Source organism: Mobula hypostoma, chromosome 28 (assembly GCF_963921235.1).
Source record: "Mobula hypostoma chromosome 28, sMobHyp1.1, whole genome shotgun sequence".
Classification (NCBI taxonomy): domain Eukaryota; kingdom Metazoa; phylum Chordata; class Chondrichthyes; order Myliobatiformes; family Myliobatidae; genus Mobula; species Mobula hypostoma.
In genome coordinates, this window is record NC_086124.1 from 21,552,556 (window position 1) to 21,574,937 (window position 22,382).

Consider the following 22,382-nt stretch of genomic DNA (forward strand, 5'->3'; position numbering starts at 1 on the left):
AGATCAGCAGTTTCTGAGATACTCAGATCACCCTGGGCAGCACCTAATTAATTAGCTTGTTTATTTCGGCTTCTTCTTAAAGAGGTGCTGGATGTGCTCCGGCGAGCACTGCACCACTGGTTCTGGGGAACGTAATAGGAGTGGGGAATGGAAGATAGTGGATTGAAAGTAAGTGACGTATACACTGGCTGACTTAATATGGGGGTAGGCAGATGATATACACACTCTGGGGACTGCTGTCTGTCTGAGCCCATAATGACCCTCTTCTGATCAAAGCAGTACTGGGTAACTCCACTACAAAGATGATGGAAAAATATTAAAGTCAATAGATACTCCTTGCAATATTTATTATAAAACACATATTAAAGCAAGCATATTGCACAGGAAATAATGTCTCGCTGGGTTTAAACAGAGCAGGAGACTGCGTCCTGGTGGTTTTAAAGGGAGTGAGAGACAGGGTCCCGGTGGGTTTAAAGGGAGCGGGAGACAGGGTACTGGTGGGTTTAAAGGGAGCGGGAGACTGGGTCCTGGTGGGTTTAAAGGGAGTGGGAGACAGGGTCCTGGTGGTTTTAAAGGGAGCGAGAGACAGGGTCCTGGTGGGTTTAAAGGGAGCGGGAGATGGGGTCCCGGTGGGTTTAAAGGAAGTGGGAAAGGGATCCCAGTTGGTTCAAATGTGGCAGGGAACTGGGTTCTGGTGTGTTTAAAAGGAGCAGGAGACTAGGTCCTGGTGGGTTTAATGGGAGCCGGGGGACAGGGTCCCGGTGGGTTTAAAGGGAGCGGGAGACAGGGTCCCGGTGGGTTTAAAGGGAGCGGGAGACGGGGTCCCGGTGAGTTTAAAGGGAGCAGAAGACTCGGTCCTGGTGTGTTTAAAGGGAGCAGAAGACTGGGTCCTGGTGTGTTTAAAGGGAGCAGGAGACTGGTGGAAGGCAGTGGGTTGAAAGTATGTGACGTCTACACTGGATGATTTGATATGGGGTTAGTCAGTAGATACACCCACCCTGAGAGTTGCTGTCTGTCGAAGCCCATAATGACCCTCTTCTGACTATAGCAATACTGTGTGGCTCCACTGCAAAGGTGACAGAAAAATATGAAAATCATTAGATATTTCTTGCATTATTTATTATAAAACACCATACGTTCACCTCCAAGAGGACTACAACCATTTCATTGGGTTTGGAGGTTTCTGTGCTTCAATGACCCAGAGCGCCGTGCTTTATCTCTTGGTTGGGTCACCCAAGCCAAACAGGTCAAAGGGCAGAGGCCAGACTAAGAGTGGTCCACTGGTCCTCCAGGTTTGGGGGTTCAGCTCAAGGCTGATAACAGTGACTGGTCAGAAAAACAACTGTTAAGGAGACAGGAATGAGGAATCCTTCTTTACCTGTGTGTGAGTGAATGAACAGATAGGGATGGAGGACTTTCATTGCTGTCATAAACGTCAGAAGTGTAATGGACACACAGTAAAGGATGCATATAGTTTGGGAAATGGTGTCCCAGTGGGTTTAAAGAGAGTGGGAGACGGGGTCCCGGTGGGTTTAAAGGAAGTGGGAGACAGGGTCCCAGTGGGTTTAAAGGAAGTGGGAGATAGAACATAGAAATTTACAGCACATTACAGGCCCTTCGGTCCACAATGTTGTGCCAACCATGTAGCCTTCTCTGGAGACTGCCTAGAAATTCCCTAGAGCATAGCTCTCTATTTTCCTAAGCTCCATGTACTATCCAAGAGACCCTATTGTATCCACTTCCACCACCGCCGTCGGCAGTGCATTCACGGACCCACCAATCTCTGCGTGAAAAACTTACCCCTGACATCTTCTTGGTACCTTTTTCCAAGCACCTTAAAACTATGCCCCCTTGTATTAGCCACTTCAGTCCTGGGAAAAAGCCTCTGGCTATTCACACGATCAATGTCCCTCATCATCTTATACACCTCTATCAGGTCACCTCTCATCCTCCGTCGCTCCAAGAAGAGAAGGCCAAGTACACTCAACCGATTCTCAAAAGGTACGCCCTCCAATCTAGGTAACATCTTTGTAGATCTCCTCTGCACTCTCTCTATAGTATCCATGTCCTTCCTGTAGTGAGGTGACCAGAACTGAACACAGTACTCCAAGTGGGGTCTGACCAGGGTCTTATATAGCTGTAACATCACTTCATGGCTCTTGAACTCAGTTCCAAGGTTGATGAATGTCAACACACCGTACGGCTTCTTAACAACACTATCAAACTACGCAGCAGCTTTGAGTGTCCTAGGGACACAGACCCCAAGATCTCACTGATCCTCCAACACTGCCAAGAGTCTTACCATTTATATTTTCTGTTTTCAAATTGGACCTACCGAAATAAACCACTTCCCACTTATCTGGGTTGAAGTCCATCTGCCACTTCTCAGCCCAGTTCTGCATTCTATCGATATCCCACTGTAACCTCTGACAACCCTCCTCACTATCTACAACACCCCCAACCTTTGTGTCATCAGCAAACTTACTAACTCACACTTCTACTTCTTCATCCAGGTCATTTATAAAAAATCACAAAGAGCAGGGATCCCAGAACAGATCCCTGCGGAACACCACTGGTCACCGACCTCCATGGAGAATACGAAAAATCTACCACCACCCTTTGCCTTCTGTGGGCAAGCCAATTCTGGATCCACAAAGCAAGGTCCTCTTGGATCCCATGCCCCTTACTTTCTGAAGCAGCTGTGCATGGGGAATCTTATCAAATGCCTTACTGAAATCCATATACACACTACATCCACTGCTCTAGCTTCATGTAACCTGTTTGGTTACATCCTCAAAGAATTCAAACAGGCTTGTAAGGCACAACCTGCCTTTGACAAAGCCATGCTGACTATCCCTAATCAGATTATGTCTCTCCAAATGCTCATAAATCCTGCCTCTCAGGATCTTTTCCAACAACTTGCCCACCACTGAAGTCAGACTCACTGGTCTATAATTTCCTGGGTTATCTCTACTCCCTTTCCTGAACAAGAGAACAACATTTTCAACCCTCCAATCTGCTGGCACTTCACGTCCCTATTGACGATGCAAAGGTGCAAGAGGCTCAGCAATCTCCTCCCTCGCTACCCACAGTAGCCTGGGGTATATCTCATCCAGTCCCGGTGACTTATCTAACTTATGCTTTTTAAAAGCTCCAGCACATCCTCTTTCTTAATGTCTGTATGCTCGAGCGTTTCAGTTTGCTATAAGTCATCCCTACAATTCCGCCAAGGTCTTTTTCCCTGGTGAATACTGAAGCAAAGTATTCATTAAGTACCTCTGCTACCTCCTCCGACTCCATGCACGTTTCCCCTATGCACCTGATTGATCCTATTCTCACACAGCTCATACTCTTGCTCTTCACATACTTGTAGAATGCCTTAATCCTGCTCACCAAGGCCTTCTCATGGCCCCTTCTGGCTCTCCTAATTCCATTCTTAAGCTCTTTCCTAGCAACCTTGTAATTTTCTAGAGCTCCAACAATACCTAGTTTCTTGAACCTTTCGTAAGCTTTTTTCTTCTTAACTAGATTTTCTACATACTTTGTACAGCAAGGTTCTTTAACCATACTATCCTTTCCCTGCCTCAATGGAACATACCTATGAACAACTCCATGCAAATGTTCACTGAACATTTGTCACATTTTTGAACTGCATTTCCCTGAGAACATCTGATCCCAATTTATGCTCCCAAGTTCCTGCCTAATAGCATCACATTTCCCCCTACCCCAGTTAAATGTTTTCCCAAATTGTCTGCTCCTATCCCTCTCCAGCACTATGGTGAAGGAGATAAGAGTTGTGGTCACTACCTCCAAAATGCTTTCCCGCTGAGAGATCTGACACCTGACCAGGTTCATTTCCCAATACCAGATCAAGTACAGCCTCTCCTCTAGTTGGCTTATAGAACCATAGAACATTACAGCACAGAAACAGGCCTTTTGGCCCTTCTTGGCTGTGCCGAACCATTTTTCTGCCTCGTCCCACTGACCTGCACCTGGACCATATCCCTCCATACACCTCTCATCCATGTACCTGTCCAAGTTTTTCTTAAATGTTAAAAGTGAGCCCGCATTTACAACTACACACTCCCACCACTCTCTGTGTGCAGAAGACCCCCCCCCCAATGTTCCCTTTAAACTTTTCCCCCTTCACCCTTAACCCATGTCTTCTGGTTTTTTCCTTTTTTTCCTCCCCTTGCCTCAGTGGAAAAAGCCTGCTTGCATTCACTCTATCTATACCCATCATAATTTTATATACCTCTATCAAATCTCCCTTCATCCTTCTACGCTCCAGGGAATAAAGTCCTAACCTATTCAACCTTTCTCTGTAACTCAGTTTCTCAAGTCCCGGCAACATCCTTGTAAACCTTCTCTGCACTCTTTCAACCTTATTAATATCCTTCCTGTAATTTGGTGACCAAAACTGCACAGAATACTCCAAATTCGGCCTCACAACCTCACCATAACATTCCAACTCTTATACTCAATACTTTGATTTATAAAGGCCAATGTACCAAAAGCTCTCTTTACGACCCTATCTACCTGTGACGCCACTTTTAGGGAATTTTGTATCTGTATTCCCAGATCCCTCTGTTCTACTGCATTCCTCAGTGCCTTACCATTAACCCTGTATGTTCTACCTTGGTTTGTTCTTCCAAAGTGCAATACCTCACACTTGTCTGTATTAAATGCCATCTGCCATCTTTTAGCCCATTTTTCCAGCTGGTCCAAATCCCTCTTCAAGCTTTGAAACCCTTCCTCACTGTCCACTACACCTCCAATCTTGTTATCATCAGCAAATTTGCTGATCCAATTTACCACATTATCATCCAGATCATTGATATAGATGACAAATAACAATGGACCCAGCACTGATCCCTGTGGCACACCACTAGTCACAGGCCTCCACTCAGAGAAGCAATCCTCTACTACCACTCTCTGGCTTCTTCCATTGAGCCAATGTCTAATCCAATTTACTACCTCTCCATGTATACCTAGTGAATGAATCTTCCTAACTAACCTCCCATGCAGGACCCTGTCAAAGGCCTTACTGAAGTCCATGTAGACAACATCTACTGCCTTCCAATCATCCACTTTCATGTGGCTTATCTACATATTGTGTCAGGAAACCTTCCTGAACACACCTAACAAACTCCACTTCATCTAAACCCCTTGCGCTAAGGAGATGCCAATCAATATTAGGGAAGTTAAAATCTCCCATCACAACAACCCTATTGTTATTGCACTGTTCCAGAACCTGCCTCCCTATCTGCTCCTCAATATCCCTGTTATTATTGGGGAGGGGGGGCCGTCTATAAAAACTACCCAGTAGAGTTATTGCTCCTTTCCTGTTTCTGACTTCCATCCACACTGACCCAGTAGCCCATCCTCACATTCCACACACACTGACCCAGTAGCCCATCCTCACATTCCACACACACTGACCCGGTAGCCCATCCTCACATTCCACACACACTGACCCGGTAGCCCATCCTCACATTCCACACACATTGACCCGGTAGCCCATCCTCACATTCCACACACACTGACCCGGTAGCCCATCCTCACATTCCACACACACTGACCCGGTAGCCCATCCTCACATTCCACACACACTGACCCGGTAGCCCATCCTCACATTCCACACACTGACCCAGTAGCCCATCCTCACATTCCACACACACTGACCCTGTAGCCCATCCTCACATTCCACACACACTGACCCAGTAGCCCATCCTCACATTCCACACACACTGACCCAGTAGCCCATCCTCACATTCCACACACACTGACCCAGTAGCCCATCCTCACATTCCACACACACTGACCCGGTAGCCCATCCTCACATTCCACACACACTGACCCGGTAGCCCATCCTCACATTCCACACACACTGACCCAGTAGCCCATCCTCACATTCCACACACACTGACCCAGTAGCCCATCCTCACATTCCACACACACTGACTCGGTAGATGTGATCACAGTGAGTGCAATGGAAGTGGAAATCAGATTTTTCTGGGAAATGCAATAGGATCAGGAAATGGAAGACAGTGGGTTGAAAGTATGTGACGTGTACACTGGCTGATTTGATATGGGGTTAGTCAGATGATATACACACCGTGAGAGCTGCTCTCTGTCTGAGCCCATAATGACCCTCTTCTGACCGAAGCATTACCATGTAGCTCCACTGCAAAGGTGACAGAAAAAATATGAAAATCAATAGATATTTCTTGCATTAAAACACCATCCGTTCCCCTCCAAGGGGACCACAACCATTTCACTGGGTTTGGAGGTAGCCGTGCTTCAATAACCCAGAGCGCCATGCTTTATCTCTTCGTTGGGTCACCCATGCCAAACAGGTCAAAGGGCAGAGACCAGACTAAGAGTGGTCCACTGGTCCTCCAGGTTCGGGGGTTCAGCTCAGGGCTAATAACCGTGACAGAAAAACAACTGACAGGAATGAAGAATCCTTCTTTACCAGTCTGTGAGTGAATGAACAGATAGAGATGGAGGACTTTCATTGATGCCATAAACATCAGCAGTGTAATGGGCAGTAAGTATGTAACACATGGTAAAGGATGCATATAGTTTGGGATATAGGGTCCCGGTGGGATTAAAGGAAACAGGAGATGGGGTCCCAATGGGATAAAGGGAGTAGCAGATAGAGTCCCAGTGGGATAAAGGGAGAAGGAGATGGGGTCCCAGTGGGATAAAGGGAGTGGGAGATGGGGTCCCAGTGGGATAAAGGGAGTAGGAGATGGGGTCCCAGTGGGATAAATGGAGAAGGAGATGGGGTCCCAGTGGGATAAAGAGAGTGGGAGATGGAGTCCCAGTGGGATAAAGGGAGTGGGAGATGGAGTCCCAGTGGGATAAAGGGAGTGGGAGATGGAGTCCCAGTGGGATAAAGGGAGAGGGAGATAAGGTCCCAGTGGGATAAAGGGAGACGGAGATAAGGTCCCAGTGGGATAAAGGGAGTGGGAGATGGGATCCCAGTGGGATAAATGGAGTGGGAGATGGGATCCCAGAGGGATAAAGGGAGAGGGAGATAAGGTCCCAGTGGGATAAAGGGAGTGGGAGATGGGTCCTAGTGGGATAAAGGGAGTGGGAGATGGAGTCCCAGTGGGATAAATGGAGTGGGAGATGGGGTCCCAGTGGGATAAGGGAGTGGGAGATGGGTCCTAATGGGATAAAGGGAGAGGGAGATGAGGTCCCAGTGAGATAAAGAGAGTGGGAGATGGAGTCCCAGTGGAATAAAGGGAGTGGGAGATGGGGTCCCAGTGGGATAAAGGGAGTGGGAGATGGGTCCTAGTGGGATAAAGGGAGAGGGAGATAAGGTACCAGTGGGATAAAGGGAGTGGGAGATGGGTCCAAGTGGGATAAAGGGAGTGGGAGATAAGGTCCCAGTGGGATAAAGGGAGTGGGAGATGGAGTCCCAGTGGGATAAAGAGAGTGGGAGATGGGGTCCCAGTGGGATAAAGGGAGTGGGAGATGGGTCCTAGTGGGATAACGGGAGTGGGAGATGGAGTCCCAGTGGGATAAATGGAGTGGGAGATGGGGTCCCAGTGGGATAAAGGGAGTGGGAGATGGGTCCTAATGGGATAAAGGGAGAGGGAGATAAGGTCCCAGTGGGATAAAGGGAGTGGGAGATGGGTCCCAGTGGGATAAAGGGAGTGGGAGATAAGGTCCCAGTGGGATAAAGGGAGTGGGAGATAAGGTCCCAGTGGGATAAAGGGAGTGCGAAATTGGGGTCCCAGTGGGATAAAGGGAGTGCGAAATTGGGGTCCCAGTGGGATAAAGGGAGTGGGAGATGGGTCCCAGTGGGATAAAGGGAGTGGGAGATTGGGTCCCAGTGGGATAAAGGAAGTGGGAGATGGGTCCTTGTGGGATAAAGAGAGAGGGAGATAAGGTCTCAGTGGGATAAAGGGAGTGGGAGATGGAGTCCCAGTGGGATAAAGAGAGTGGGAGATGGGATCCCAGTGGGATAAAGGGAGTGGGAGATGGGTCCTTGTGGGATAAAGAGAGAGGGAGATAAGGTCCCAGTGGGATAAAGGGAGTGGGAGATGGAGTCCCAGTGGGATAAAGGGAGAGGGAGATAAGGTCCCAGTGGGATAAAGAGAGTGCGAAATTGGGGTCCCAGTTGGATAAAGAGAGTGGGAGATGGTTCCAGTGGGGTAAATTGAGTGGAAGGTAGGTCTCAGTAGGTTTAATGGGATCGGGAGACAGGGATCCAGTGGGTTTAAAACATCATCACAGTAGGTTTAAAGGAAGCCCAGGAATCAAACCTACTGGACAGGATATGGAAGCTTTGGGGTTTCTGAGGAATTGGTGCAAATCCGGGTAACAGACTTACCCTGCGATTGTTCTTGTCCCCATAAGGGGACTACTCGGCTGATTGTGGGCTGGTTCGGAGGTTCCAGTTCAGCAACTAAGAGTGGAAACAGCAGACAGATCAGTGACAAACAGGGACAGCATTCCTGGAGGCTAAATCCACGCTACAGCAAGATGCTACAAGAGATCACTCTGTCCCTCAATACTCTCCACCTTCACAGTGTGTGTCCTACCCTTGTACACTGAACTCCCACTATTCCACAATAATCTCCACCATTCACAGTGTGTGTCCTACCCTTGTACACTGAGGTCCCTCTGTCCCTCGACACTCCCCACCATCCATGGTGTGCGTTTCATATTTATAAAAGCTCCCACAGAAATTAAACTGCATCTGCCATTTGCCTGCCCACTTTCCCACCCATCCACATCAGCCGGCGGTCAATAAAGCTGTAGCAGTCCCCGCCGCCACCTTGCATCCTTACTCTGTACACAGAGACACGACCAGTAGTTCCGATGGGTATGGATCACGTTGCTGATGGTCTCGAGGGCACTGGCGAGGGGCGTGTCGAGTGGCTCGAGATAGGGCGGCGTGTCACCCAGCAGCGTCCTCGTACACATGGACATGGATTCTGCGATTGAGGTCAAGTTGTAGCCACCCTGCAGTGGGGAGACAGAGACAGACAGAGAGAGAGAGAGAGAGAGAGGAGAGAGAGAGGTTGCGGGGACGATGGAACACAGTGAAAGTGGCCTCACAAGCTGCCTGACGCCTACCACCTGAGCAGCCGGATAAGAATCTTCCCAGAACCTCCTTGAACCAGGGGCAACGCAAGGCAAAACTCTGATCATGGCCACTTTGTCTATACAGAGAAAAGAGATGCAAGCGCACTAATGCGGATAGAGCTACTCTCCAGGATCACTTGTAAATACTTACACACTCCCCAGGACCCCCTGTAAATACTGACACACTCCCCGGGACCCCCTGTAAATATTGACACACTCCCCGGGACCACCTGTAAATACTGACACACTCCCCGAGACCCCCTGTAAATACTGACACACTCCCCGGGACCCCTGTAATTACTGACACACTCCCCGGGGACCCCCTGTAAATACTGACACACTCCCCGAGACCCCCTGTAAATACTGACACACTCCCCAGGATCCCCTGTAAATACCAACTCATTCCCCAGGACCCCTGTAAATACTGACACACTCCCCGGGACCCCTGTAAATACCGACACATTCCCCGGGGACCCCCTGTAAATACCGACACACTCCCCGGGACCCCTGTAATTACTGACACACTCCCCGGGGACCCCCTGTAAATACTGACACACTCCCCGGGATCCCCTGTAAATACTGACACACTCCCCGGGACCCCTGTAAATACAGACACACTCCCCAGGACCCCTGTAATTACTGACACACTCCCCGGGGACCCCCTGTAAATACTGACACACTCCCTGGGACACCCTGTAAATACTGACACACTCCCCGGGACACCCTGTAAATACTGACACACTCCCTGGGACACCCTGTAAATACTGACACACTCCTCGGGACTCCCTGTGAATTGTGAACACTACGGGACATCCTGTAAATACTAGCGCAGTCCTGGTGGCCCCTGTAAGGACTGCCACACTGACTGCTGGGCGAGGCTGGTCTCTGGTACCCTGCGTCCCCTGTGCCCACTTACCTCCAGCACCACCACCACCTTGCCGCCAGCCAGCGACAGCAGCATATGGGTCATGTGAGCGTAGCACTCGGGGGTGACCTGACACCCCCCCAGAGGGTCTCCACGGGCAGCATCAAATCCGGCTGAGACTAGCACCAGCTCCGGCTGAAACTGGGGGTGGGGGGGGAAGAAAATCGAGATAAATGGAGTGGATAGGTGAAGAGAAAGTGAGGGGGGAGAGAAGTTGGGGGAGTGAAGGCAAGGGGGGGATGGCAAGGGGTGGGGGCAGGAGGGGGGAGGTAGGAAGAGGACGGGGAGGTGGGAGGAGGAGGATGGGGAGGTGAGAGGAGGAGGACGGGGGAGGTGGGAGGAGGAGGACGGGGGAGGTGGGTGGAGGATGGGCAAGGTGGGAGGAGGAGGAGGGGGGGAGGATGTGGAGAGGGATGAGGGGGGATGCAGGGATGGTGGGCCAGGAGGGTTGATGGTGTGAGATGGGGTGGGAAGGGCAGAGAGGGTGAGGGGGAGTGATGGGGTGGGGAGTGTAGAGGAAAGGAAGGGGTAAAGGAAGGTACGTGGAGAGGGGAAGAGAGAGTTGGGCGGTGACGGGGGAGAAGGGAAGGTGGAAATGGGAAGGGAGGATGGGGTGGAGGTGAGAGGGGTGCAGAGGGTGGAGAAAGGGAAGAGGGAATGCATATTATTGCATTGTTGCCACTAACCTATCATCGCCGCCCCACCCAACACACTGAAACGCTCCCCCCTCTACCCCAGTGTCTGCACCTTCTACAGATTGTACCACGATCTCTTGCCTTTGAGCCCCCTTCTCTCACCAAGGGCAGCGAGCGCCGGGGAGCACCACCATCACCATCCGCAGGCTCCCCCTCCCAGGCCCAGCTGGGGAATACAGTGGATTCACTGGGACACATTGGGACCAGTACATTAAGCACAATTAAGCAGCTGCCCCAATTACCAGAAATATCATGGAAATAGTTTTAAAAGTTTTTTTTAAAAAAAAGAAACTACTGTTTAAATGCGTAACAAACTATACTTTTAAGTGACTTACAGAACAAATTAGAACACTACCAATAGTATCAACGCACTATAAAACTGTGTATTAGATCCTAATAGTTATCGACAGAGGAATTCACCCAGTGTACGCTGCCGTGTTCTTTTGATTGACAGAAAATGAACAAAATCAGTGCAGATAATGGACTGCCTTCACACAATGCTTTGGACAATCGCATCCTCCAAATCTTCCTCCCCTTTGTAACATTGAAGATGATTGTCGATACCTTCATATTCTTCGTAGTTCCTAACTTGTTCATTTTCACTCCCGGCCATTTCTGGCATCCCCCAGCCTGAATGCTTGAAGCCGCAGTGAGCCAAACAGCTCGGAATTGTCTTTCTGCTTATTTCTTGCCAACTAATTCGTGACAAAAATCACTGCTTTTTCAAGCACAAGCATACACAACTGACACTACTTGGAAATTCTTCACTCTAAGCACAGTGCCAGTGTCTAATGGCCACAACAGCGTATGTGTCTGACACTAGTTTAGAAACAGTCCGGCCACAGTCTCCTGCCCCAATTAAGCGGGATAGTGCCCCAGATAAACGCAGGGAATCCCAGCCATTTTCGCGATTAGCTTTTTGAGAGTTGTCCAAAATAAGTGGCTGCCCCAATTAATCAAAATTCACCGAACACTGTCACTGCTCTAAATCCTGAAACTACTTTCCCCGGAACCAACTCCTTGAGGGGGATTCTGGAGGGAGACCCCTTCATCCGAGCGGGGATCCTGCCTGAGCTCATCCTGGTGAGTGGGTGGTCGGCATTACCTGGTAACAGATGGGCATGACGATGCGCTGGAAGGCGGCCATGTACTCCGAGTCCCCTATCCTTTTCTCGTTCCAGGGAATATTGACAGTGAAGCCCTCGCCGCTGGCCTTGCCCACCATGTCGTAGTTGGCGTCCTCCGAGTTGGGGAAGAACATGCCGTGGTCGTAGCGGTGCAGTGAGATGTACAGGACGCTGGAAGAGAAGGGCAGGCAGTCAGCAGGGCTGCGCGGGACCCTACCCCTCTGAGTCATAGCTTGCCCTCTGACTTGCCCCGTCCCATGGGTCGCCACGGTGGTGCAACGCTATTGCAGTTCGAGGGCGTTCTGGACTTTGGAGTTCCAACTCTGGCGCTGCTCTGCAAGAAGTCTGTACGGACCCCCCCCCCGCATGAACCCTGTGGGTTTCTTCCCACATTTCAAAGACATACTGGTTAGTGGTCATTATAAGTTACCCTGGGCTTGGGCTAGGGTTAAATAGGCGTGTTGCTGGGCTGCTCTTTGGGCCAGAAGGGCCTGTTCCTCTCAGTATCTCTAAAAACAAACAATAAGTTAAAAGCTTGTCCTATTTGCCCGCGATTGGCCCAATAATGGGGATTGCAACTCATTAGCTTCTCACAAAGGAGGATGAGGCACTCGAGAGTACTGTACTGAACAGAGACAGACTCTTCGACCCAACTCACCACCCGAACAAACCCCATTTGCCTGTGCTTGGCCCACATCCCTCGGAACCTTTCCTATTCAACACATAATTACAGGGGATTTCACAATTACATCAACATAGATTTCAAGATTACATTAGCATAATTTCAAAATTATACTAACATAATTTCAGAATTATTTTAACATTAAATGAGCAGGGGCATTTCAATTACTGCACTTCCGCAGCTTAGAAGGAAGAGCGGCTATGAGGGGTGCAGATAAGGTGGGTGCTCAGTCTTTTTTCCCCAGGGTATAATCTAAAAGCAGAGGGCACAGGTTTAAGGTGGGAGGGAGGGATTTAAAGGGGACCTGTGGAGCAACTTTTTCACCCACAGGGTGGTCCACAGTGGTAGACGATGGTATGATAACAACATTTAAAAGACAGTTAGATGGATTGCAAAGGTTTTGCAGTGGTTCTCAACCTGAGGTACACAGGCTCCTTGCTTAAAGGTATTGGTCCCTGGCATAAAATAAAAGGTTGGAGCCCCTGGTTTAGAGGGATTTGTGGGGGGAGAAATGGGCACACGTAGGCAAATGGACCATCTTAGAGGGATGTCATTTGGCTGGAGAAGGGGCAGGAAAGATTCACCAGGATGTTCCCTGGACTGGAGGGATTGAGTTATAAGGAGAGGCTGGACAGGCTGGGACTGTTTTCCCTTTAGTGAAGGAGGCTGAGGGGCGACTTTATAAAGGTTTATAAAACCACGAGGGTGGATGGTCACAGTCTTTCTTCCTAGGCAGATGGGAGTCTAAAACTAGAGGGCATAGGTTTAAGGTGAGAGGGGAGAGATTTGAAGGGGAACTGAGGGGAAGGAATTACACACAGAGTGCGATGGGTATATACAGTAGCAGGGATGGGTACCAATTACATTTCAAAGACACTTGGACAGGTACATGAATAAGAGGGGTTTAGAGAAGGGGTTCTCAACATTTTCTATGCCATGGACCCCTACCATTAACTGAGGAACCCCTGGCCTAGAGGGATATGGGCTCAACATGGGCACTAGATTAGATGGGAATCTTGGACAGCATTGTATGAGATGGGCTGAAGGCACTGTATGACTCTAATTGGAAGGTCTAAGGGGCTGAGTAGGCAAAGTAGCAATTGTACCATGAAGCACCTCATCTCTTCGGAGCCAGGTCAGTAAATACCTCAATCCTGCTTCACGGGTGGGAAGGGGGGGCGGTTTACCTGGGATCATCCTCAAACATGTGCTGCGTCCCGTTACCATGGTGAATATCCCAGTCCAGAATCAGTATCCTAGAGGATGGGGAACAAGAAGAGAGGGTCAAGTCTCTGAAGGAGAGTGGATTAATGGAAATGAGAAGGGACAGTCAGTCTCTGTAGGCGAGTGGGGTAACGGGAACGGGAATGAGGAGGGAGATTCAGTTTCCAAAGGCGAGGTGGTTAACGAAACCAGTTTGGACAGCCCGAGTTGATGTGGATGAAGAGTTGCAGGGGGTTAGGGAAATACCCTACCGCACCTGTGACCCCTCGCTCTGATACACCCCGCTCTGTCTCTCCCCATCTCCGTGACCTCTTCACTCCTCTAGACCCCTCTCCATCAGTGAAATTCCTTTTACCCTGCTCTGCAACTCCCTCCCTTTCCTACATCATTCCCTGTCTCCTTCCCTGTCTCTGTGAACCCCTTCCTCCCTTACACCTCTCCCCGTTTATGACCCCCTCCCTCCTTACCACCCCTCCCGCCTCCGTGACCTAATCCCTCTGTCTCTGTGAACCCCTCCCTCACCTACACCCCCCCCCATGTCCATGACCCTCTCCCTCCCCTACATCCCACCCGTTTCTCTGACTCCCTCCCTTCTCTGGGAACCCCTCCCTTCCCTACACCTAACCCAGTCTCTGTGATAACCTCCCTCTTTCACACCCTGTCCCTCCTGTGACCCTCTCCCTCTCTACACCCCTCCATGCCTCTGACACCTTCCCTCTCCTACATGCCTCCCCATCTTCATGACATTAGCCCCCTGACCATCCTTCCCAATTTCTTTAACCTTCTTTGGACTCTTCCCCATCTCTAAAGCCTTTCCTCACACCGAGTGCCAAACAACCTCGCGCATTCTTCACCCGCCCTGATTCTCCCGCTTCTCTACCATCGCACATTCCTCTCACCCTGCTCTCCAGTCCCTCTCTTTTTTATTTACAGCTGCGCAGACCAATCGTTACTCTGAGCAGGAAATACTTATGAGGCCTGGGAACTACGTGACACTTTAAATTAACATCATGTCAAAGAAAACTCCAGCTGTGTGGCAACAAAGGCTATGTGCGCGGGAGCATTTTGGTTACTGTGCGACCTCACACCCCGCAGGTTAAAGGTAATGATTCTACCCCTCCACCTCACCCTTCTAGAAGCTCTCCCTAATCCTCTGGCCACTGGTATCCCCCACTTGCCCTCAAAGTCAAGTTTGGGCTCTTCATCAGCAGGTAATCGGCTAAATAGTTGCAAGCGAACTCTGAGGTCAGGAGAACACACAGTGAAGAGCACTCTGACTGTTTGCGTCACCGTCTGGTATGGAGGCTCCAATGTGCAGGACTGAAAGAAGCTGCAGAGGCCTAGAGACTCAGCCTGTTCCGTCACGGGCACTACTCTCCTCCCCAACTCGAGGACATCTTCAAGGTACAGTACCTCAACAAGGCGGCATCCTTCATTGAGGACCTCGGCCTTCCAGTATATGCCATCTTTTCGTTACTATTATCACGGAGGGCAGCACAGGAGCCTGAGGACCTACACTCAATGATTCAGGAACAGCATCAGATTTCACACCACCTTATTATTCCTTTTCTTTATGAACCTTTATTTTGTGATTTAATGTAATTTTATGATTTACACCACACCATTGCGGCAAAGCAACAATTGTATGTTGTATGAAATAGTGATCGTAAACCTGATTCTGAACACTGCACCATGGCGCCCCCTATAGGTGGGAGTGTGCAACTGCTGTGCGACGTTCACATACATGGAACGAGTGAACAAGAGGACACAGTTCGGACAGTGGAGGACCTGATTTGAAGGTTGGTGTCAGGGTAAAGTGTCGAGGCTCCTGAGAGTGGCAGGGGAGGGGGGGTTGCTGGTGGGATGGCAGGCGGGGGAGGAAGAGTAGACACAGTTTTACAACTCAAACTTACCTCAGGTCTTTCCTGGCCAGCTTCTGTGCGTGACGGGCAGCCAGCGCCACATTGTTGAAGAAGCAGAAGCCATAGGCGCGGTCACTCTCCGCATGATGGCCTGGAGGGCGAACGATTGCCACCCCGTTCGAGACCTGGAGGAGGGTTGGTAGTGTGGTTGGGGGGGGGGAGTGCAATGGAGGTGGATGATTGTGATGGGGAAGAAGCAGGTGAATCATGTTGCACTACGTCCACTAAATACTATAGTCCAGAACCCTCATGACTGTCATAATGCAGGACTAGCAAACTTCCGGCCTATCAGAAATTACCCTACCCACCCCAGACATTCTCTCTTTCGTGCCCACCCTCCCACTGGGCAGAGGATACAAAAGTCTAAAACCACGTACCACCAGGCACAAGGACAGCTTTTATCCTGCTGTTATAAAACTATTGAACAGTCCTCAGTTATGATAAATTGGACTGACTTCACAAGCTATCTTGGTATGAACTTATAGCTTATATCATTTACCTGTGCTGCACTCTCTCTGTGGCTGTAACACTTTATTCGGCATTCTGTTATTGTTTTGCCTTCTTCTATCTCAATGCACTGGGTAATGATCTGATTGGCTGGTGGGGTGGAAATACTTCTTTACCAAAGGAGGTGTAAGGTGCTCCTTCTCTCTGCTAGCCTACAGGTCACCCTTGGGCAAGGTGTAGCACCTGCTTAGCCCCCTGATCAGGATCACGTGAAACCGTGGAAGCAGGTGGTGGATGGTCGTATGAGCAGCCGGTACATGTCACAAGTCCTGGTTATACGACCACTGACGCCAGACAGACAATCTCTGAAGAGTATAGATAATGGCTGGAGTATCCGTCTTGTAAAGACACTGCCCAGAAGGAGGCAATTGTAAATCACTTCTGTAGAAAAATTTGCCAAGAACAATCATGGCCAAAGGCCACGATCGCCTATGTCATCTAGCATGGCACGTAATGATGATGATAAATGCTTTGATCTGTGTGTAAGACAACCTTTTCACTGTATCTCTGTGCGTGTGACAATAATAATCCAATTTCAGTCACAAACAGTGCCTCCTCAACAGAGGGAGATTTGAGACAACCGGGTGGGGAAGATCACCAGGAATGTAGAGCAAAGAGGGTGGGGAGAAAGGCGCAAGGCCATCACTTCCTGATCTTGATGCGTGCGTGCTTCCCCCCGGTCCCGCCAGTGGGCATTACCCCAGTCCCCCGCAGTGCTCACCTTCCCCTCCAGCACAGCCTCCACCACGCCGAAGGTGGAGCCCACGGCCATCAGGGCACTGTCGAAGGTCCGGGTGCAGATGTAGATGGAGTTGTACTCCGACGACAGGCGGTGCAGGTCGCGAGGCTTGGAGCTCTCCGAGGTCTTCAGGACATTAATGTACTTCCGGCTGGGGAGGATGAGATGGGGGGGAGCAGAGAAAGGTATCAGACCCACACTCCCATGTGGCAACAAGCTGAACCCGCAAGTCCACAGTTTAAAAACAAAAAAAAAGGTCTGTTTTTGTCCGACAGTCTGGTGCTGACTGAGAATCTGAGGTGGAATGTTAGACCAGGTCAGTCTCTCCCCTCCCCATGCCCCCACCTCGCACTGAGCAGAAGATACAAATGTCTGAAAGTATGTACCATCAGCTGAGTGGGGAGGCTGGGGACATTGGGGCAAGAGGTGGGGTGGGGGGGGAGAGGGAGGACAGGGTGCAGCAGAGAAAGGCGTCAGACCTGTTAGGGCATATTGTGGAGCAAGTATTAACTCCATCAGCAATCTGACAGTGGATTGTAGACTGAATTTAAAAAGCAGCTCTGAACAATAGTATTCCTGGAGCTGAGTCAATTGCAAACTCAACAATGCTGATTAACATTTTGGGTGTCTGGAGTGTCGGTGCGAAGGAAAAGATGTTTGAAAACTATATGCAATTCAAAGGAAGCATTGTAGATACACCGTAACTATAGAATTCTCCTGCTGTTACCTTTGATCTTTAGCATATAAAAATGTTATGTAGTATTGGGTCGAGCAGGCCTCTTCTTCCCAGAGCATCTCAATATGATGCCTAATGCTCACTTTTGCTGAATAAAACACTTCCGGTAACTTTGTTCACTGTTACAAGATCCACAATCCCACACAGCAATAAGCTGAGACCACAAACAAAAAAGCACAGCGAGGTCAGTTTTTAACTGATGCTTTAGTGCAGGATGAAAATATGGGAAGATGGAAATCCACAACAATCTTTTCTCTACCTGCCCCCCAAAAACCTCCCATTAGGTAGATGATAAAAAGCCTGTCTACACATCTCACTGTCCCAGTAAAGCAGCCAGCAGAATCAAACACCCATCCATAGTCTCTCTTCTCCCCTCCCAATAAAAGCACATCCCAACAGGATCAAGGACAGCTTTTACCCTGCTGTAATCAGACTCTTGAACGGTTCCCACATACGATTAGAAAGACTTTTAGCCTCACAATCTCCCTCGTTATGACCTTACACCTTACATTTACCTGCACTGCACTTTCTCTGTAACTGTAACACTTCAATCTGCACTCTGTTATTGTTTTACCTTGTTCTACCTGAATGTACTGTGTAATGATCTGAATAGAACACAAGACAAGATCTTCACTATATCTCGGTACATGTGACAATAATTAACCAATTCCAAATCTCACCCTCTCCCATCGGGCCAAAGATACAAAAGCCCGAAAGAACGTACCACCAGTTTCAAAGACAGCTTCTACCCCGCTGTTATTGGACTCTTGAACGGACACCAAGTACAATAAGATGGGACTCTTGACCTCACAATCTACCTCATCATGACCCTTACCCCTTATGCGATGCACTTAATAACTGTAACACTTTATTCTACATTATGGTTTTGTATGACCTCCTGGTACTAATGTGGAGAAAGGAATGCATGGATGGCGTCAAAACAAATATTTTCCACTGGAAACAACAGGAATTCTGCAGATGCTGAAAATTCAAGCAACATACATCAAAGTTGCTGGTGAACGCAGCAGGCCAAGCAGCATCTATAGGAAGAGGTGCAGTCGACGTTTCAGGCCGAGACCCTTCGTCAGGACTGGACCCACTGGACCCTGGCATATGTGACACTGACAGACCAATTCACCACATGAAATCGAGGGGTGAGCAGGACACCGGGGGTCGAGGGGTGCGTGGGACACCGGGGGTCGAGGGGTGCGCGGGACACCGGGAGTCGAGGGATGCGCAGGACACTGGGGGTCGAGGGGTGCGCAGGACACTGGGGGGTCGAGGGGTGCGCAGGACACTGGGGGGGGGTCGAGGGATGTATTCTACTACCAACTGTGTGTAAGTGACACAGGACAGCAAGAAAGGAGATGGCAGAAGATTTCAGTGCCGAGGTGAGGTTGCATTGGGCAGAGCTGTGGTTACGGTACAGCGGGGGTATGAAACGTCACATCAGTCAGTTGGGGCTGCCTCGAGAAGGCCTCTGTCACTCCGGACCACTGCCTCTTCTGTACCCCCCCACCACCCCCTCCAGTCCACCCCAACCAGGCACTCACTCGTGACACAGGTCCAGGTCAGCTTCGGAGGCCAGCTTGGCAGGAATGGACAGACACCTTTCCACCAGATGCAGCTCCTGGTGACGAGCGAATATTTGGGAGATTCGCTGTGGGTCTTCAGGGTGATCTCTGCAGCAGGAGACAAGGGTGGGGTTCAGCGCTAACACTCTCCGCACGCCCCACGAATCGGACACAAACCTAACCCAGCTTGTATTTCTCCACATCCTGCACAGGCTCATATATCACATACATACACAGGTCAGAATCCTAACCCAGCCCGTATTTCTCCACATCCTGCGCAGGCTCATATATCACATACATACACAGGTTATAATCCTAACCCAGCCCGTATTTCTCCACATCCTGCGCAGGCTCATATATCACATACATACACAGGTCAGAATCCTAACCCAGCCCGTATTTCTCCACATCCTGCGCAGGCTCATATATCACATACATACACAAGTCACAATCCTAACCCAGCTTGCGTTTTGTCCACGTCCTTTCACGCACACACAAAGCCTGTATGCAACCCCAATACAGCTCGTGCGTTCCAAACACTCTGCGTGGAATCTGACTCACACACACGGACACGGGCACAGCCCTAACACAGCTCTCGCACACTCCGCACGTAGCCATGCGATTAGGACTACCAACATGAGCTACACGCACCCAGCAAACCGCCAAGGACAGGAACTACATCTACCCGTGACACACACACACACCAACGCTTCACTGTGCCAAACACACGTGCACACATACTGACAGAAGCGTGCCAAATGCAGACACATGCCAATACATGCATGTTAACTTGCATTAACACAGAGGTGCAACACGTATGCACATGTTTGACAATACACACAGACATACAGACACACATGCCAACACACAATTGTTGACACACAGACTGGTGGTATTGGAGGAATTAAAGTATGAGAAAGAGCGTCAAACTGGAATGGTTCAAGGTCAGTGGAAGCAGACAAACCAACAGTCTTTGTTCTTGCCATGTGCTTGAAGGAGATAGAGGCTGCTATTATGTGAAGCTGCTCTGTAACCTCCATTTTGTGAACTGTCTGAAATGATTCTTGCTCTGGGATAATCTAATCAGAGCAACTGAACGTGGACACATTGAGTTTTTGCTACTGACCTGGTAAACCTGAGAACATTCTCAGATAAACTGTGTATTGTGAACAAAGGTAGGTTTGCAGAAGTAATCTCATTATCTCCCAGTGTCTGAGTGACCAGGTTTAACTGGTCTGAACCAGAATGGAAAAGAACAGAAGTCACCTAAAACAAAGTTGTGTAGCCCTTGGATGACATCTAATGCGTCAGATGATTCATAGCCAATAACACTAAAAGGAAACATTTGAACTGGTAAGGAATGAATATTAAAGCAGAGGCTTTGAATGCAAGGTAGCAATAACGTCGGAGATTCACCATTGCAAGGAAGAACCCCCACGCCAGGAGCTGGGAGAAGATCGATCATCTGGCCAATGGAGATTCCCTATTTCGGAGCTATAAATTGAAAAATATGGTTGGAGTGAGTATTGGTACAGAGGGAACAGAATTCATGTTTTAAGTTGTTGGCCCGGGGTCAACATAGTTACGTTGCTGTTTGTGCAGAGACAATAAAGTGGGAGCTTCGATTAATTAAGAGTTGTGTAGTGAGTTTCCTAACCCCGTTCCATTGATGAATGATCAACATGCACTGATATACACAGACACATATACAGGCACACTCACTGTACGCTGACAGAAAGCCAATGCCTGTTGTACATACAATTTATTACAAATTACTATAAGTTGCACATTTAGACGGAGATGTAACGTAAAGATTTTTACTCATGTATGTGAAAAATGTAAATAATAAAGTTAGTTCAATTCAATACACACACAGACACGCACACAGCCACAGCACCAATTCACACTCAGACACACGTATACACAATGCCAATATACGGCCATAAGATATAGGAGCAGAATTAGGCTATTTGGCCCATTGAGTCTGCTCTGCCATTTCATCGCGGCTGATCCATTTTCCTTCTCAGCCCCAATCTCCTGTCTTCTCCCCATATCCCTTCATGCCCTGACTAATAAAATCTATCAACCTCTGCCTTTAATACACCCAATGACTTGGCCTCCAGAGCCACCCGTGGCAATGAATTCCACAGATTCACCACTCTCTGGCTAAAAGAAAAACTCCTCCTCATCTCCATTCCAAAGGATGCCCCTCTATTCTGAGGCTGTGTCCCTGGTTCTTAAACTCCCCCACCATAGGAGACATCCTCTGCCACATTCACCCTGTCGAGGCCTTTCAACATTTGATAGGTTTCAATGAGATCCCAATATACACACAGCAACAGTCCACATGCAGATGCATAGATGCACGCACTGTCTGTACGCTGGCACACACGTAGGCGCACGCACCGCACGCAGAAACACCAATACGCACTCACCGACTGTACTCTGATGCACACACAGACGCATCGGCCAAGACACACACATACACGCACTAATACAGACATGCAGACAAACTGCACACGGTGGCCGTCTCACTCACGGGTCCCACATGTTGTAATGCTCCTTCATGGCTTCATCGTACACCAGCCCGGTCCGATGTGGGGCAAGGGGTCTCATCACCTCCTGCATGACGTGGTCCAGTGTGTCCTCTACGTTGGTGGCCACTTTCTGCCTGGGGTGGGCATGGATGGTGTCGCGGATTATGCCCGTCTCTGGGGGAGACAGCAGGGGCTCAGAGACTGGCCTCCTTGATAAACCTCCGGCCAGAGGCCACCCAGGGTTCAACGAGCTCACGGGTGAGCGGCGTCTCTCCGCGATCAGTCAAGAGGTCAGAGACCGTGTGTCCGGGTGGGGACCGCATCCGTAGGTGGGAAGAGGGGTCAGGGATCAACAGCAGCATGTTCGAGGGTCAGAGGTCAGGGCTAATGGTACTTTGGGCAGTCTGACGGAGAAAGGGGAAAAAGGGTGGGGTTGGCGAAGGGCAGGCATCAAAGAGGTCAGGAGGACAGGGTAAAGGGGACAAGAGCCACAGGAGGGGTGGGGATGGGCAAAGCGAACGACAGCGCTGAGAGAGAAGGGTGGGGGCTGGGAGGCCATGAAGGAGGAGAAAGGTGAAGGGATGAGGGAAAGGAGAGGCGAGGGAG

The 22,382-nt window shown here is 49.5% G+C and overlaps 1 protein-coding gene across 9 annotated transcripts in view; it reads right to left on the reverse strand.

Moving 5' to 3' along the window:
- hdac6 (histone deacetylase 6) overlaps nucleotides 1-22,382 on the reverse strand; it is a 96,993-nt gene that overhangs the window by 23,063 nt on the left and 51,548 nt on the right. For 7 of the 9 annotated variants that reach the window (XM_063034919.1, XM_063034918.1, XM_063034923.1 and 4 more), the window contains 11 exons: nucleotides 21,779-21,950; nucleotides 19,219-19,347; nucleotides 16,912-17,080; nucleotides 15,675-15,808; nucleotides 13,725-13,793; nucleotides 11,834-12,026; nucleotides 10,025-10,174; nucleotides 8,811-8,985; nucleotides 8,351-8,425; nucleotides 6,119-6,187; nucleotides 998-1,066 (listed from right to left, as the gene is read on the reverse strand). In XM_063034919.1, coding sequence (XP_062890989.1) covers nucleotides 998-1,066; nucleotides 6,119-6,187; nucleotides 8,351-8,425; nucleotides 8,811-8,985; nucleotides 10,025-10,174; nucleotides 11,834-12,026; nucleotides 13,725-13,793; nucleotides 15,675-15,808; nucleotides 16,912-17,080; nucleotides 19,219-19,347; nucleotides 21,779-21,950 — 1,404 coding nt within the window. The remainder of the gene's footprint in view (nucleotides 1-997; nucleotides 1,067-6,118; nucleotides 6,188-8,350; nucleotides 8,426-8,810; nucleotides 8,986-10,024; nucleotides 10,175-11,833; nucleotides 12,027-13,724; nucleotides 13,794-15,674; nucleotides 15,809-16,911; nucleotides 17,081-19,218; nucleotides 19,348-21,778; nucleotides 21,951-22,382) is intronic. The other 2 variants (XM_063034924.1, XM_063034921.1) reach the window with 1 other exon arrangement.